We start from the raw sequence: 18,759 nt of genomic DNA, 5'->3' as shown, positions 1-18,759 counted from the left end.
CGCTGTGTGCTTCGTTGTGAAAGCGAAACTACTTTGTTTGGCCTTTCAAAAGAGGACGATATCAGCTTTGTCATGCCTAGAGCTGATCCGTGCTGGGCGCTGAGGAAATACATCAACTTCGCGCTGTGGATCGCCGGATCGGCTTTCACCGTGGACGAAGCGGAGTCCAGCCCTGGGTCGTCACATGTGGTTGCCACAAACCCGCCGGCTGCTCCTTCGGCGAATCCGCCGGCCGCACCATGCTCAAGCCTACAATGCGTCTGTGCACAAAGGCTGTTTCTATAAAGTGGAGCAGTTCCAACTTTGCAAGCACAGTCTGGCGCTTCTGACTCGCAGCCTGTAAGTACGTTTTTTATATTTAAAGAATTTGCCACTGATGATTCAAACGCGAGTTTTGAGCAGTGTAGAGTAGCGCTTGTTTGTCATTTATCCGATCACAAATGCAGACATGGTTTTATGTTTACGCGACGTGATAAGCAACGCAACGCGTAAAAAGACAGTATAAGTCATTATAATCAGTAATTATGTCCCCACTGGATGCAACAAATGCCTCGTTTATAATGGGTTTTATTGGTGTTGTCTCATCGCGCCGGGACACGGCATCACAGTATGGTAAGGGGTGTAACATTTCCGTGACACGCTTGCGGTATTCAGCCAATAACAACGCACTGGATAGCTGGCCAATCAACACCTTGCTTTTCAGAACGATTAGCTTTGTAAAAATCGACACGTTTCAGAAAGGTGGGGCATAGAGGAGAAACAATAATGTACATTATGTGAAAAATAATGTGTTTTTTTAACCTTAAACCGCATAAACACATTGCATTACACCAAATTCACAACATAATGTTCTTTTTAGCAACATCATATGACCCATTTAATATCCTAATGATTTTTGCACCAATAGTTGACCAAAATTTGACACTGGGGTCTTTGAAATTGGAGACTCTGTCTCTCTGATTAATTGATTGATTGATTTTATTCATTTATTACTTAAACTGAATGATACACACTGTAAATCCTTAATAATTACAACAACAAAAACAACAATGCAGTTTGGTCTTCTCTTTGCCATAGTGATGTAGGCTGTTTTATAGTAAACTGGAACCAGATAAAATCAGATACAAAACAAATTGTGAGCCTGTGAATTTTCCTGCAGTGACTTTGCCATATCATACTTTATCTACATGTTGCTAATTTTATAAAGGTTTTTTTAATTATTATTTTTTTATTAATTAATTAATTAATTATTTTTAAATGAAAGTGCGCTTCGTACTGCTCAATATTGTATGAAAACTGTAGCATTTATTAATATTAAAAACCAAGAAATTCTTTTAAAAAATCACAGTCAATAAATGATTTAACAGTATTGTTTTTCCCTCTTTGCTTATCTAGTGTTGCTATGTTTGGTTGGACAATGCAGTTAAATCATCTCCAGGCTTGGTAATGCTTGGGGCATAAACAGTGTCCGCTAGCGTCAGCATGGCTCTCAGTATGAAGGAGTAGTAGGAGGAGGATGCTGTTCAGCCCGAGGCACGTCTGTGTCAGCCTCATGCTGGATTTAGCATCTGGGTGGAGGGCGCTAGTGGTGACTGTTGTCGCTTGCCTTGAGGCTTTACCACAGAATCCAGAAGCACCAACTTCCTCTTTAAAGCGAGCACAGCACAGCCTAGTTTAGCAAGCTCCCTTAGAGGATCACTCATTGGGCCCCTAGAGACTCGGCATGCTTGCTGTTCTAGCTTTCTAACCACAGAAGCTAATGAATTTGATCTAAATGTTTTTTTTTATCATAAATCTGAGTAATGATATTTTATATCACAAATATGCCAGATAATCAATTTATTTTTCAAATAAATTAAAAAAACTCCTATTTTGTTAATTTCTTTGTGCATGTGTGTGTGTGCACATTTTTGAGGAAATGTAGGTCACACTGACTATAAGAGTAGTAAGGTTATGTTTTGCACTCTACATTTTAGTGGTTTAAAATGTAGCTGAAACCACAGGCTGCCCACTAAGGATTGAGAAATCTCATTATAATTCCCTTATTCTGAAGTTACAGGTTCTTAATCAGATCAGTGCTTAACATTACTACTTGTAATGCAGTGATTTATAGTGAATTATATAGGCTATACATTAATCTTGGTCACCATGAAATATTTTTTTTAATGTGTGCATGTTTGTACATGTATTTTTTTTTAATTAATATTTATTCATTTATTTGTTTCATTTATTTATATATATATCTGTCCCTTTAAAGGAGTAGTTCACCCAAAAATTTGCTAAAAATTTACTCAAGCCATCCAAAATGTAGATGAGTTTGTTTGTTAATTGGAACAGATTTGGACAAATTTTGCATTTAATTTAGCTGATAAAAGCATCACAGTAATCCACAAAAATAATCCACACAATCTTGTGAAAAGAAAAGCTGCATGTGAAATGAGTTTCGAGGGGCATTCTGTGGAGAGGATATGTGGTTAGTGGCCCTGTAGTATCAACATGCCCATCTTCTTGGTTACAGGTTCTCTCTCTTGTCTTATTTTGCCCTAATGCATCCAGAATTACTATTATAAAATGGAAGTTCTGGTCCTGAATGATGATTGGTCAGTATAGCCATGCTATACTAACAGCTGTGATGCACCTATATAGTCTCTGTGTCTGTCACTACTGCTACTCCACTGTGCGTCCCAGATGAAAGAGTCTGGTCTACAATATGTAAATGCAATGGATGAAAAAGAGTAACTATTTAAGGAGCGATGCCTGAGAATTAATGCTCATTTTGTGTGTTGCATTAGACAGAAAGTGGCTTTAGTGAAAGATGAAATATTTCCATTATGCATGGAAAATTCTAGAGTTGTGTGTCTGGGGCACAAAGAGGATGTTGCGAGTCATGCCTGCTGCATTTAAAACTGTTCTTTTGTTTCTTCCTCCTCTGTTTCTCTTTTGCGCATGCTTACAGCTGCATCAGGCCTGAAAGTATCAGGCTGGAACGCAAGTGATTTTTCATAAAATCTAAACTATGCTGTGTACGCCCATAATGCACACAGCTCTGAGGATTTGGCTTGGGCCAAAAAGAGTTTTTAAAGAGTTTTTCTTGTGTTCTTTTGAAATGACTATTAGTTTCCTGAAGTAGTGGAAAAATAAATGATAATTCACTGTCAGAGACCTTAGAAGCTAAATACATTGTTTTCTTTCTTTGTCACATTCCCGCATTTTTCTGTCAGGGGGAGGTTTGCTTCCATTTTCGGAAGAGATGTGAAATATGTATTGGGACATTTGCTCTGGGTAGAGTGGGGCAGGCTTTGAAGCAAACTTGGTGGACCTCCTAGGGTAGGGCCCTATGATTTCAGAGATGCGGAAAACATGGATGGACTTGTGGAATCCAGTCATAAACATGGAATTTACTGTATAATGTGGAATGTCACAGAATTTGGATGAAAAAATTAAGGTAGTAGTGCTGTACAATCAGACATTGCTATATGGACTATTGTCCCCATGGTAACAAACTGTTATTCATTTATAAAACACAGAATCTAGAAAAATTAAGACCACACAGAATATGTGAAAAAGTAAAATTTATATTATAGGGCCCTGTTATTGTTAAAATGTTCATGCATTGTTAAATTGTAACGGTGAATTTAGTTGATCAGTATTAAAACACAGCATTTGGGGAAAATACAAAAGATATCTAACGAGTATAAAACTTCTCAAATATATACGGTAAAAGGGAAAAACAACTACAGTGGTGTGAAAAAGTGTTGGCCCCCTTCCTGATTAGTTTGATGATCTGAAACATTAAAGTGTGACAAACATGCAAAAAAAATAAGAAATCAGGAAGGGGGCCAACACTTTTTCACACCACTGTATGTAATACTATAAAAATTATGTTTAATAATTTACAAATTTGAAAAAGCTCGAAATGGCTATAACCATTAAATGGCCAATATTAAGAATATGTCCTATTTAAAATAAATAAATAAAATAAATAAAAACTAAAATTTAATAGTTTTTTTCAATGTCCAATACAGGTTGGGTTGCATTTTGGTTTTATGTATTGTGTGTAGCAGTATGTTGTCAGGCTTGGGTTGGTTTTTGCACTTATTTCTGGCTTAGGAAGGAAATGCCTGCTCTGTGTTGAAGGGATAAGAGTGTTAGCAGGAAACATGTGGCAGCCTTCACCGGTGAACTTTGACTTTGAACTCCTACAGCCTAAAATCAGCGGTCAACTAAACATTAAATGGTCAAGAAATATTGTGTCTGTCTTTGTTTTGGCCTTATTTTATCATTGTCTGTGAAAAACCATACATTGAAATATCACTAAAGATTTTTTATAGAAGTATCAGGAATATATATTGCATAATACATTATACATTATATATTATACAAATGAAAATTTAGCATAACAGTTTAGTGGATCATTGAATGGCTTTTTTTTTTTTTTTTTTACAATTACAGTAATGACATCATCACATAGCTCAGCAACTGGTTCTTTTTGTATCAGCAGCCAATGAGCTCGCTGCTTTACATTCAAATATTCGGCTAGCACAGTAGTAGCAGTTGCAGTGCACTTCAGAAATGCTCCACCTGTAGAGATCTGCTACGGGGTGATTCATGTATGCTATATATGGGTTATTTCATATATGTTATATGTGCAGCAGCAGTATTTCTTACATGCTCACAGCAGTGGATGTATTGGCAATAGCAAGTCTTGGTACTTGCTCTGAAGCTGCAGCAGCAGCAGCGTAGCAGATCTATTCCGCCAAGACCAAACACATTAACATTGTCATGTACATTACCATGCCAATCCCTCCGAGAGTTGTCATGACAGAAAAAATGTTTTGTGTAGTTAATGCATGATCAGAAAACAGAATGGACTAAAAGACTGATCTTGAGATTTAAGAAATCCATATCAATATTAATTAAAAATTAGAAATTGATATTGTAAATCCAGCACTGGTATCCATGCAGCTGACATGTTTACCTCTTGTAAGTTATTCACAGTGTGCACAAATTAGAAATGACCCTATTTTGACTGAAACCAAAAATAGTTTTGGCCGAAAAAATTTCAGTTGCTAAAATATCGGTGCGTCACTAAATATTTGCATAGTGCATAAATGTTATATTAAACATTTATCAAAATGTTTTTGTTATAATTGAATTGAGGAAAAGGATGCATGATATTGAATTTGGCAATCTGTGTCTTTTATTTGGTCAAATCTGTGTTGGTCGATACTACATATTTAATTGTTTATGCTTATTTCTAGAGCCCGACTGATATGGGTTTTTTGGGGCTGATACCGATATTAGGGAGTAAAAAAAGTCCGATATCGATATATCTAAGTGTGACATAATATACCTCTGTAAATAAATATAAATTCACGTCTCGCGCACTTTAATGCCCTTTGAATGTAACGTGTACGTTCCCTTGGAACTGGAATCATGGTGGAATATCATGTGAAGTCCACTTCGCAGGGCACTTATGGTCGAATAAGCCAACGCTTGAATGCTGCTGCCTGAACAAGAGACCTCCTTACTTGAGTGAAAGTGTTGGCTGTTGTCACTATCTCGTGAACGCACCGGCGGATCTCCACCAAATTCGGGGGATCCCTTCAGCTCGAGTAGCCCTCTCGAACACCACCCTCCGTGCGTCGGTAGCCCCCCGGGATCTTTAGATCGGTCGGCGCCGGACTGCGAATTTAACCACTCGTAACTCCCGAACCCCGGGGGCTATCGACACGGGGGTGGTCTTGTTCAAAAGAGGGCCTCGAGACGTACACTCGATTCGTGTTCGAGAGGGTTCCTCGAGCTGAAGGGATCCCCCGAATTTGGTGCGGATTCGCTGCGCCTTTACGGAGATATGGCTGTTCAAAGTTTCAATGGTTTTCCATAGACTTATAGGATAAGCTTTAAAGCGTTTCATCCAGGTCGCCAGTAGCAAACAATGGAGCACACTCTGCTGGACAAACTAAGTAATTACACCATTTCAAGCATTTTATCTGCGTTATATGTTCTGTAAAAAAAAAGTTCATATCGGCGGCATATTCGCCGATACTGATATATCGGCGACAGGCTCATATCGGCCGATAATATCGGCTAAACGATATATAGGTCGGGCTCTACTTATTTCACACATTTTTACATATTGATTACCTTTGCCGTCACTTTAAAAACACTATTAAATGACTCTGCTAAATATGCTCTTTAGCCAATTTCAAAATGAATATCCATTTTTCTTGTTTTGCATTATAATGGTGTGATGCCTAATTGATTTCTATCATTGAGAAGATAAAATCTCATCGTCCAAAATCCTACTCTTCATAATTGAGAATCAACTATTCTCTAGTATTTTGCAGTGCATTTTCAAATGTTTTGAGTTTGTGTAGATGAATTCATTCAGGAAGTTAACCATAAAATGATTCACAAAAGTGCACACACACCAAAGCATCTCTTCCTGTCATCTACTACCGTGTTGCTAGGGAATCTTTTCTGCACCACTGGAAAACAATAAAACTAGCAGGCCGTGTTTCACCTCAGTGTGGAGAGCTGTCAGAGGTGAAGATCTAAACAGGCCTCGTGCAGTCGCACGTTGTGTCTTGTGTCTCTCAGCTATTACAGTGGCATGGCATCAACATTGTTTTAATTGCAGCCACTGTGAGATGGAATACTGTACTTTACGCTCAAATGCTCAAGATGGTGGCGCGTTCACACGCTGCGGCTTCTCTCTCTCCCGACAGAAAGGTGTTTTCGTGTCAGTTGCTTTGACACAATCTGTATTGTTAAAAGAGAATTGACAATAAAGCAGACTTGACTTGACTTGACTTGAATAAACAAACATCTGTCACTAATTTAATTGCCCAATTTCCATTCAGGATCGTAATCGAATAAATGTTACATTTAATAAAGCTGTTGTTGAGTAAATTACTTGTCCTCAATCAATCAAACTACATTATCATTATGCTTTGATGTGACTTGTGGGATGGCTAAAAATGTTGTTTTTTTCAATTAATTACTGTCTTCCTTATGATCGAACCAGAATATTCTTGAATATAAATGAATTAAATCTGTCCTCTGGTATTGAGTCTACAACAAATTGCTTTCAGTCATGGAATATTTTAATAAAATTAATTTGATATATACATTTTTGAATTATACATATGCTACCATTTAAAAGTTTGGGGTCATCAAGTTTTTATTTTTTACATTTTTTCTTCTTGCTTATGCTCACCAAGACTGCATATATTTGATCAAAAATACAGTAAAAATACAGTGAAATAATACTACGTTTTAAAATGTAATTTATTCCTTTGATGAAAAGCTTGATTGATAACTATTACTTTAAGCAACATTTACAGTATAATAATGTTAGTACTGTTATTTAGTTACAGTATCCCACTGTAATATTGCATATTTTTACTGTATTAAACTGTTTTCTCTACAGCAATTCATTGTGTTTATTCAAGGAATACTGTAATTACGTTTTTTCATACAGTGGATTGAATTTGTCATTTAATAAGGAAATGGAAAATAACATACTCCGAGTTTAAAAACATGCATTTTTTAAAGCAAAAGGCAGAAAATAGCCTTTTATGAACATGTAAGCTGGAATGGTAGCTGGAATTTTTTTTCTCTATATTCATGGTATTACTCGAGCCAAAAAAAAAAAGCAGAAGAGAATATTGTGATTATATATAGACAGAATAGATGATGTATACTTCATCAGTACTGCAGTAAACCAGATGTCTATTTTAATCATTAATTCAAATCACAGAACTGACACCATATTAACTGCATTTTTGTGAACACAAGGACTATAACATCTAAGCATGTAAGTTCATGTTTCCTGTTACACTTCAGAAAAAAAATGCATGTAAATTTTATGATTTTATGAAATACTAATGTAAATACTGTATTACAAGTGAAAAAGGCTGAAAACAGATGTTGTATATTTAAGAACCAGAATCTAAAATTATATTGAGATATCTTTGGTAGGCCTACGTCTTGAATTACAGGCACATAAACTTGTATAAACTTAAATAGTGGATTACTCTGTAAATATTAATTCATGACATTATATATTTTGGCTTTTGTTATTTATCTTTGTCTTTTTTCAGAAACCCAAAAAAAAATAGCTGGAGAAGTTTCTGAAATTTGGTTGATTTGATGGATTTATTTGAAATTAAAATATTTGGTAACACAAATGTTTGTACTGTCAATTAGCTATTCAACTAGCAAAAGCTATTAATATAGCTATTGAATTGCATAGTTTGGGCGCAGTTGAATTTGGTATTTTTGTAATGTAACGAGTCAGAAGGCTCCGTGTATAATTTGCAGCATTAGCTGAGAGAATATAAATTCATATGCAAGCATATATTCCTGTATCAATACCAGGTCCTAACTTATATGGGCAAATTGTGGATTTTGTTAAGTGAAATAGACTACATGTGTAGTATGGTATTTCGAGGAAGAAGGACAGACTTTGAGAGCTTTTGAGAGAGAGAGAGAATGCTGATTAGGTTGCATAAAACCAAAATTCAGATTAGGAACTGTTAAAGCCTCATGACCTAATTAGTGCAACACAACTTTTCTCCTGATTAGTTAGTGATTTTGCATAATTTTCTGGTTTGATTTGTGTTTGATTTTGTGTTCGCTGTCTGTTGAGGAGAAAATAAAGGAGAAAGCAGTGAAAACATGCTGTATGCCCAAATGCCCAAATGAAAATGCTTGACCAAAGTATTGGCCTCGTATTATGCATGTGTTCATGCATTACTGCAGCTCAAAGGACCACTTTTAAATGTCAATGCTATTAAACAGGATGTGTTGTTTTTGAGGTAGCTGGCTGTAAATGTGTTTGACAACATAACTAACTTGCTCAGCAAGATCTCACCAAACTGTTGCTCTGCAGTTTGATGCCTGATATACGTAGTTTGATGCCCCTTCTGGCCGTGCTGACATAGCATTTTGAAATGTGCATGAAATTGAAGTTTCAGTTTTCAGAGTCAGTATAGCCTAATTATGTGCATTGTACAGCACAGACAGAGTTTGTTTGTGGTTTATAAGTGGCTTTATTTATTTACCAATATAGTTTTTAGTATCGCATGTTCCTACTATGCCGCATATCGCAATTGTACAACTTCAGTGATTCCCATCTCTGATCTGTTTGTCCACAGGCTTTGGATCAGGACAGAACTTCATTGCAGAAGGTCAAGAAGTCAGTCAAAGCCATTTATAACTCTGGTCAAGGTATGTTGACAACCACGCACACACAAATGCTGGTTTTGTTAAGGCTGTAATACAAACAAACACACTTATTAAATTCATAATCACCAATATTAAATAGGCATTGCCTTTTATATGGCGGTGTGCAGTATTTTTAGTGATTGCAGATGAATTTGCTTGCAATATTGTTAAAACAAATGGCTAGATTACATTTAGCTTGAACATGTTTCTGGTTGACGCCACACCAGCTAGTTTCGTCCACCCCCACAAACACCCACCTACCTAATCTCTTTCACATTGTATAGATGCATTCTGTGCTCAGGTGTATGTGTTTTTTTCCATATATCGTTCTATTGAAATGAAACAAAGCAGGATCCATTTTTATCTTACAGATACATACCGAAATGTATGTTGTAATTTCTTTAAGAGGGGAAATATATTTTTTCTGTTAATTGGCTAAATATGCACAGTTATTGATTGTACCTATTAAAATAAAAATAAAAACAATAGAACAATAAAACTGGCCCAATATATGTATGTATATTTGTTTATTCTTTTACGGTGTTAGTTTTTTTTTTATAAATGCTGTTACTTTGAACTTTTTATTCTTCAAAGAATCCAGTAAAAATGGACCATTGTTTTCACAAAAATATTAAGCAGAAGCACATTTTATTTAACGTTAATAATAAGAAATGTTTCTTGAGCACCAAATCAGCATATTAGAATGATTTCTGAAGGACCATGTGACTTAGCCTTAATGACAGCCTGTAGTCTCCTGGGCATGCTGTCACCCAGCTTCATGCAAACCTGAACTTCAGTTTTTTTCCCCAAACTCGGTCTGAATCATTTTTGGTCCCAAATTTGTATCAGTTTTGCAGGTAGTCCACTGTATGAAGAATTTTTGGTATGATTTTTCACAGTTTACTTTATTTTGCTATCCTTACTTGCATAAATATATATATATATATATATATATATATATATATATTATCAAATAAATGCAGCCTTGGTAAGCATAAGAGACATTAAAAAAATCCTCCCAACCCCAAATGTTTTCATGGTAGTGTATAATAAAATGTATTGATTTAGATTGTTATAGCACAATGGGATTTATCAAGAGATAAATACATTATTTGTCTGATTAATCTCTAAAATTCTAATAAAAATGTAAAATGCGTAGAATGTTTAATAGAATGACTCCCATTATGGAAAATCAACCTGATCATGGTTACATTAGCAGAAAAGATTGATTTCAAAGGTGCAGAAAGTTTGAGGTTGCAATTTGATATAAGCCAACATTCCTCGAGTACAAAATTATTTGCACTGATGAATGATGTACATTAATACCAGGGAAATTTACCTAGGAAGTGAATGATTTCATGCTGTCTTCAAGGAACTAGGGAACATGCTACCATAGTCTTGATCATGGATGTGTACTCTTCAAATGCATGACGTTGATTTGTTTGGATTTTGTTCGTTTGTGATCTTTTGTCAGATCATATTCAAAATGAAGAGACCTACGCCCAGGCTTTGGATAAGTTTGGCAGTAACTTCATCAGTCGGGATAATCCAGATCTGGGCACGGCCTTCGTTAAGTTCTCCACTCTGACTAAAGAGCTCTCCACCCTCCTCAAGAACCTGGTGAGTCCTCCATGTAAACATATCTTAAAGCCAGAACGAATGGACACCCAAGACTGAATGGATTTAAAAGTGTCTCTTTTCTTGGATAGAAAGAGATCTGTACAACATCCTTGTTTGTTCTCCGAGTGCACCAGTGAAGTCACGAGTTGAACTGTCAAAACACAGATTGTTTTGGTTAGTGCTGAAGCCCAATGTAAGGACAGATTTAATGATTTACAGCATACGAGATCTCTTTAGAGCGAATCAGCCTCTGTGAAAGGTGTTAAAGAGCTTAAAGTATGTGTGTTTCTACACAGGTTGTAGAGTTCTCTGCGTTGGTGTTGGAGGCGGATGCGTTCAGAGGACAGAGATGTGTGAAATGTGTGAAAATTGTGTGTCTGGTGGATGTGTGAGTGAGAGGGGCTTTTGTAATCTATACTGCTCTTCTCTTCCTGGCAGAAACGTGGAGATAGAGCCATAAATTTTGAGTGTAGGAGTTGCAGTAGCTACAGCGCGTCTCCTTTTCACCCCTCACACGCACGCAAACAGAAACACACACATTCCTAAATCACTGTGTGAATGCTGGCGAGCGCTGCGGAAGGGAAGTCATGTCTGTGTGAGCGGAGGCTCACTGCTCCAGCTCTACACAGCTGCTCAACCTTGTGCTGAAAAAAGTGGCAAATTTATTATTTTAATTTTTATTTCACTTTTTATCTGTGCTCTGTCTAAATTTAAATGTTCATATTACTTTCAACCGACTGTTGACCAGATGTTGTCAACAAGAGAGAAGCTTTAAGGTCTCCCTGCGGTTTTCCAAGGGAAATAAAAATGAAGAAATTAAGATTTCCATACCAACATACCAACCTTACCAGCTGACAAGTTCCCCAAACCCTTCTTAAAACCATCAAATCAGACCAGCCTGATCAGACAACAAACCATATTAATCTGTTATACTCTGGTCATTGAATGTTCATCATTAACAAAGATAATGAACGTATTAATACTATGAGAATTTCATAGTACACTGATGATATCAGATGGTGATATCATGGTATTGTGATATGCTTCCTAATGATTACGATAATTGTGCATTGCATGCATTACTTTAAATAATACCATGGTATCCTTCCTTACATGCTTCCTTACATGCTATCCTTGCTTCCTTATTTTTTACTTTACTTGGTAGCCAATATGTGATTCTTGTTGCATTTTATTGTTACTACCATAAAATCTAGTGGTCAGCATAGCCAAGGCCGATATATCGGCTGATAAGTTTTTCTGTTTGGCCAGTAAATGTCTCCATCTTTGATAGTTTACAGTCTTTGTGTAACAGTTCTATCTAATAAACAAGCATATCATTTATGCAAGTCTATGAATGTCTAATACATTTTTAGTTCCACAAACCTTCTTTTTTTCCCCAGGTTATTATTTCGGTTACATAGAATACTGTATCTAGCAACTCTTGTAGCTTTTTTCTGGGCTGCCCCATCACAGGAAGGAAAGATTAGAAACATTTAACACATGTTATTCAATATATAGATTTTAGTATTGGCAAAATAATCATGTTTTTATATACCTTACAAATAATAAATTGTTAAATACAATATTATTATTTTGTATATGTCTCCTTGCATGCCTTTATTAAGGAAAAACACATTATTTGATCATTTTCATTGCGGCTCAAATGTTTTTTAATATGCTTTTAAATTTTTCAACTTAGGAGCATATGTGCTCCTTGGGGGACAAAAAGTAAGTATCAAAACCTGTATAGCAACTAGTATTTTGGCACAAACTGGTTGCTATATTACATTTTTGCTCGGACTGTATACGTGGTTTTCCTCCATTGTGCTTACGTACAATTGTCTATATTTTTTCTGTGTTACTGTCATCCTCTCCTGTCGACAACAGCATTAACAATTCCCTGATTCATTTCCTCTGGTTTCTATTTCATCAGTATATCCTCTCCATTTCCACAATGCCCTCCTGAGGACCTCTCTGGAACGCTGATGGTCTAATATAGACAGATTACACGTACGCTTGTCTTTCACATAGCGGGCTATCAGCATTCACACTGTGTCTGCTAAGTCATGCAGCTATTGGCATTGTGCTGTGTGGCTAATTGGTTTCTTCCTGCAACTAAGTCTTGAAAGACGTGTTCAAGCTCAGTATAGTTCAGTCGTCAATAACTTAGCTGTATGAAACAGGGTTAAACTGCAGAATTAATTATTTTGGTTTTCTGCTATCGCTTCTCTCTCTCGAAAGAGGCATTTTGTTGTCTGGCAGTGGTGCTTTTAGACTGTTCTGGCACTAAGCTGAGGTATTTATCACTCTGAAACAAGAGCCTCCAGTTAGAGACACTGAAGTATAGTGAGAAAGAGAGGAAGTAGACAGAAATACTACATTATGGTTTGTCTCCCCGTCACAGAAATCCTTATTTATGAAAGCTTTACATTTGTATGAAATGATGAAGAATTTCAGTGCGGGTTGCTCTTTGTTACAGCCTTTCTGTGTGGTGGTGTATCTTTCAGCATTGGTGTTCATTTGCCATCTGCATTATCAGCCAGAGGAGCCATTCATCACGTCAGACATTGGCATACACACACACACACACACAAACACACACACTCACTCACTGAAGAAAAAGTCTTCAACACATTTATCTCACCATCTGCACTCTGACCTTTAACACACACATACACACACAATTGGATGAGTACTGGTATTCATTGCCCTATATGAAGAAAATCAAACAGTTTTTAAAATAACTTTTTGTGCAATCATGATGAACAACAACAAAAAGCATTTTTGAAAGTAGTGTATTTATTATGAAAATAGGGTATGCAAGACTGCGGACATAGTAAAAATTGTGATATTGAGTTGTTTAAAATGCTGTAAAATGTTTCTGATGTTTTCATTGACATTGCATGCTAGTGTATTTTTATTTTATTTTTTATTTTTTTTTCATTTTACAGATTTCTCCATTCATTTATTGTTTCAGTGCCATTTAAAATAGGCAGTTTCATCTATTTTATTTAAACTGTGCCAGATTTTTTTTTTTTTAATGTTTTATTTAATTTAAAATAGCAAGCATCATCCAAACTAATCATATATCAGTTAATGAAATGTTTACACATTTTTCATGGTTGAATGCTATGCTGGAGCAGTTGCCATATTATTATTAGTAGTAGTAGTAGTAGTAGTATTGGAAATATGATTTGACATAATTTAGACATAAAATGCTATGCTTCAAAAGTTTTCCATCTTTTATTCTCTGTAGGCCTATACTTTAGGTTTAGCTTTTTATATATTGTATTATAAAGTTTTTCTTTACTGCTGAATACTGTTTTTTGTTATAATACTGATTATTATAAAAGTTATCGGTTAAAACAAATGATTGGATATCAATATCAGCCAATTTTCTTAGGGGTACACAATATATCTCTTTTTCTCAATATGTTTTAAATTGTCTTATTTTAACTAAATGTTTTATATTTATAATATCAGTCATTTATTGTTGGTTATTGGCCTTGAACATGAAAATAATTATCCAGAATTTCAATATCTGTGCACCCCTGTATTCTTGGCAAATATACATGTATAGAGAGTATACAGTGTAAATCATTTTAATGTAATCTAAAGGTATATAATGCCAGACTTTGTCCTAAATCTGTTATTCTTGTTGCACTTTTTTTCCAGGTGATGTCAATTTCTCTTAAGGTCTTAGGAGACAATGCAGTGTCACAGTGGGTCTCATCTTGTTACTTGAGTCCAAACTATCTGGCCTCTTGTGTATATAACATTTATGTTAATTAATTTAAAAGATCTGTCCCGGAGTATCAAATGACAAAGCAGGTCTGCGCATCCTGATACGGTTGTGTCTCTCTCAACGGACTCTGTTTGCGGATGGCTGTATTTGATATGTTTTCTCTTATTTCTTCTGTGCTGTGCTTATGCTGTGCCAAGTGTCATGTTATGTATCGTATTAACACAGTCTCTGCTCTGTTTCACCATCTTTTATTGCAGCTCCAGAATCTGAGTCATAATGTGATCTTCACACTGGACTCCCTGTTGAAAGGCGACCTGAAAGGCGTGAAGGGGGTGAGAAATATTTACAGACTTGGTCTCATAGACCATCAGACACGCAGAGGCTAAATACACATGCAGATGCATGCAAACTTTTCTTGTCTACAATTGTGCTTTCATACTAAGCCAGGAACATAAACAATATATTAAAAGAAGATGATGTAGACCTGTTGAAGTACTTGGAAGTACCTTTGTGTGTAAAGCTCTGTTCAAGTAAATGGCTTCATGATGTCACAAACTAAACTAGCCCGCTGCGGTTTTAATGTAATGCACTGAAACTGAGTGTGGTCAAGTGCGGCTATCTGTGATGTCCTGCTTATCAGAAGATCAGCAGTCTGGCTACCACACCAGGAGTCAATTAGAGCCTACTAATGGATCTGTCATTTACCACAAGTAACTGTAATGGTCATATCTATGATTGGTGCTCCAGATATTCATCACAATAATGATGAGGCTGTCACGGTCCTAATCTGCTGTTTACTTTACTGCTGAAAAGATATCATCCCTCCACACTGATGCACATGGTTAACTCAGTTCTGTCTTTGTCATTGGATTTTGGGTGTGACATCTGCTTTGTTGTAAACATGAGGGAGTCTAATTACTGCACCTGGCTCATTACTATTTTTTCCTTTTTTTTTTTTTCCAGGACCTGAAAAAACCCTTTGACAAGGCCTGGAAGGACTACGAAACCAAGTTGTACGTTTGCTTTATGCGTGTTAGCTGAGTGTGTCTGTATACACATTTGTCCATTCATACGATTACTTTCCGTCTGTGGGCTGCTGCAATTATCAGATGCATTTTACAGTAATCTAAAAGCACCATCAAAAACCATGAGCAAGATCATTTTCTCCCCCGCAGATGTGAGAATAATATGAAATAAACACAGCACTTTTTTTTTTCAGCTGAGATGAGTTTGTTCTAAATATACAAATATTTTTATTGGTTTTTATGATATAATTTCTTGCAATCTTACAGTACAAAGATCGAGAAGGAAAAACGTGAGCATGCCAAGCAGCATGGCATGATCCGAACAGAGATCACTGGTGCTGAGATCGCTGAAGAGATGGAGAAAGAACGGAGGCTTTTCCAACTACAGATGTGTGAGGTCTGTAGTGCACTTGGTTGGAGAACTTCAACTTCTGGTCTTCCTCACCAGAAATATGCCATAGTTGATATTGTTTTTATTTCCTTTATTATTTGTTTTGTTTGTCTATATTAATGAATGAATTAATTAAATGATTTGGAATAAACATAGTTTTTTTTAACATGATATTAATTTGTATCTATATAAACAAGTAATTTTGAGTGCTAATAGATACAGTTATTCTGTAAATTCTGTATTCTGTATTCTGTTTTTTTTTTCTACTAGTGCTCCCACTACCCAAAATACTTTGTTGTATGGGCAGCAGAGAGATCTGTACATTATCATTACGGGGAAGTCGTGGCCTAATGGTTAGAGAGTCGGACTCGTAACCCAAAGGTTGCAGGTTCGAGTCTCGTACCGGCAGGGATTGTAGGTGGGGGGAGTGAATGTACAGCGCTCTCTCCCACCTTCAATACCACGACTGAGGTGCCCTTGAGCAAGGCACCGAACCGTCAACTGCTCCCCGGGCGCCGCAGCATAAATGGCTGCCCACTGCTCCGGGTGTGTGTTCACAGTGTGTGTGTGTGTGTTCACTGCTGTGTGTGTGCACTTTGGATGGGTTAAATGCAGAGCACTAATTCCAAGTATGGGTCACCACCATACTTGGCCACATGTCACGTCACTTACAGTCATTTTTTGCAATGATCAGTGAGTTATCATTCATTCACCAGAATGAGTTTACTTGTGACCTTATCAACAAGTTTTGCTGATGACATTAACATTCATAAATCAGCAGATGCAGCCAGTCAGAACCCTCTAATGAATCTCTGATTTTGTTGTGATTGGTACTCCTAATATAAATCAGAATAATGTAATGCTGCCATCTCAGTGCCAACGGCCTTTTTATCTTGCATCCTGAAAGATTCCCTTAGCATTAGAGCAGATGGCTTAGATTATGATAGAAATGTTTGTTTTATGGATTCATAATCATCAGTGTTGACTTTGTTCATTAGGGTGGATAGCTGTGGTGATTGGATAGGGTGATTTTTTAACATGTTAATGAATTGTATTTGTCAATAGGAATTGCATCTTGAATTCATTTCATTCTGCATCAAGGGTTTGTGAGGGGTAGGTGTAATGTTATGTGTCTTGGGAAAAAAGGAACCTCAGGTTGCTTTTCAAATGGTATTGGACCAAATGACATGACAAAATCTAATATTTAATTGAATTCCCAAATTTTCCACTTAATTAAGCATTAATGTAGAGAAGGCATTGGTATATTGCTGAAAGTCTATGACATAATTCATGATTGTCTAGACATTTTACCAATCTTATGTAATTGGATGTTTCCAGTTTTCCTTTCTTAGTGGTTACACATGGGAGTACACATGTGAGTTCTCAACAAGGCATGTGATTTTCAGTCAAATCTAAAGATGAGAGCAATGAATATTCCATTATGCAGTAAGATGACTCATTCAGATACAGAAAGCAGCGAAGGAAATGACAAACTCTAGCGAACACATACAACATACCTACTACATGCATTATATGAAAACAAAGATGTGCACACACTGTAACTTAATTAGGAATCTATATACAGTGCTGTGAAAAGGTTTTTGCCCCCTTCCTGTTTTTTTATTTTTTGCATATTTGTCACATTTAAAAGATTCAGGTCATCAAACAAATTTTAATATTACACAAAGATAATGTAAGTAAATACAAAATGCAGTTTTTAAATTATGATTTCATTTATTAAAGGAAAAAAGCTGTCCAAACATACATGGCCCTACGTGAAAAATTAATTGCCCCCTCCTGTTAAATCATGAAAGAACTGATTAACCACATTATTATAGAAAGCTGAGTTACATTTCACTAGCCACACCCAGGCCTGATTACTGCCAGACCTGATGAATCAAGAAATCACTTAAATAGAACCTGTCTGACAAAGTCAAGCATGCTTAAAGAGCAACACATCATGCCTCGATCTAAAGAAATTCAAGAACAGATGAGAAACAAAATAGTTGACAGAATCTTTTAAGTGTGACAAATATGCAAAAAATGTAAAAAACAGGAAGGGGGCAAAAACCTTTTCACAGCACTGTACATACTGTTTTATGACAAAACTGAGGTTCAAAGGTTATGCACAAATGCATTCACACCCTAAGATGAGTGGAATATGTGCCATTTCACCCCAAGATATATTCAGACATGCCAGGGACCAAAAAGACGGATTCAATTTCTGAGCATAGCCAAAAATTGTTAGCTGGCGTGACTTTGCAAGATGTTCTGGAATTTACCCCTCTGGGCTAAACCGGGATTACGATTATGTTTAATTCATTTGTTTTGTGGGCTTGGTTTGTCACTGCATGTTCTTTACAGATTTCAGATTTAGAAGATGAAATTTTTGTCCTCTTTAGTTGCTTCTAATATAACAACAGTTAATTGTTTATTCAAATATTTAGGCTACATTTAAATATGTGCTACAGAGGGGACCTGCTATTTTTCCTAGAATGACTATTTCGAATAACTATTTATTTCAAATATTTCACAGCACTAAACATTTTACAATCACTTAATTTCATTTGTTCTACTGTTGAGATTACTAAACTCTGTTGTGACCAAAGTCTGTCTGTTTCTACAGTACCTAATCAAAGTGAATGAAATAAAGACCAAAAAAGGGGTAGACCTCCTTCAGAACTTGATCAAGTATTACCACGCACAGTGCAAGTAAGTGACATTTCAATATACCAGATAAATAA

General features: G+C 36.2%; 1 protein-coding gene across 4 annotated transcripts in view; it reads left to right on the top strand.

Moving 5' to 3' along the window:
• The window catches only part of asap1b (ArfGAP with SH3 domain, ankyrin repeat and PH domain 1b), a 90,624-nt gene that overhangs the window by 43,185 nt on the left and 28,680 nt on the right, over positions 1-18,759 (top strand). For all 4 annotated transcript variants that reach the window (XM_016490028.1, XM_016490026.1, XM_016490027.1 and 1 more), the window contains exons 2-7: positions 9,165-9,237; positions 10,709-10,854; positions 14,857-14,931; positions 15,563-15,612; positions 15,892-16,021; positions 18,642-18,727. In XM_016490028.1, the coding sequence (XP_016345514.1) occupies positions 9,165-9,237; positions 10,709-10,854; positions 14,857-14,931; positions 15,563-15,612; positions 15,892-16,021; positions 18,642-18,727 (560 nt within the window). The remainder of the gene's footprint in view (positions 1-9,164; positions 9,238-10,708; positions 10,855-14,856; positions 14,932-15,562; positions 15,613-15,891; positions 16,022-18,641; positions 18,728-18,759) is intronic.

Source organism: Sinocyclocheilus anshuiensis, unplaced genomic scaffold, assembly GCF_001515605.1.
Source record: "Sinocyclocheilus anshuiensis isolate Anshui unplaced genomic scaffold, SAMN03320099.WGS_v1.1 scaffold106, whole genome shotgun sequence".
Classification (NCBI taxonomy): domain Eukaryota; kingdom Metazoa; phylum Chordata; class Actinopteri; order Cypriniformes; family Cyprinidae; genus Sinocyclocheilus; species Sinocyclocheilus anshuiensis.
Note: the sequence above shows the minus strand (reverse complement) of the source record. Positions and strands in the feature narration are given on the sequence as shown.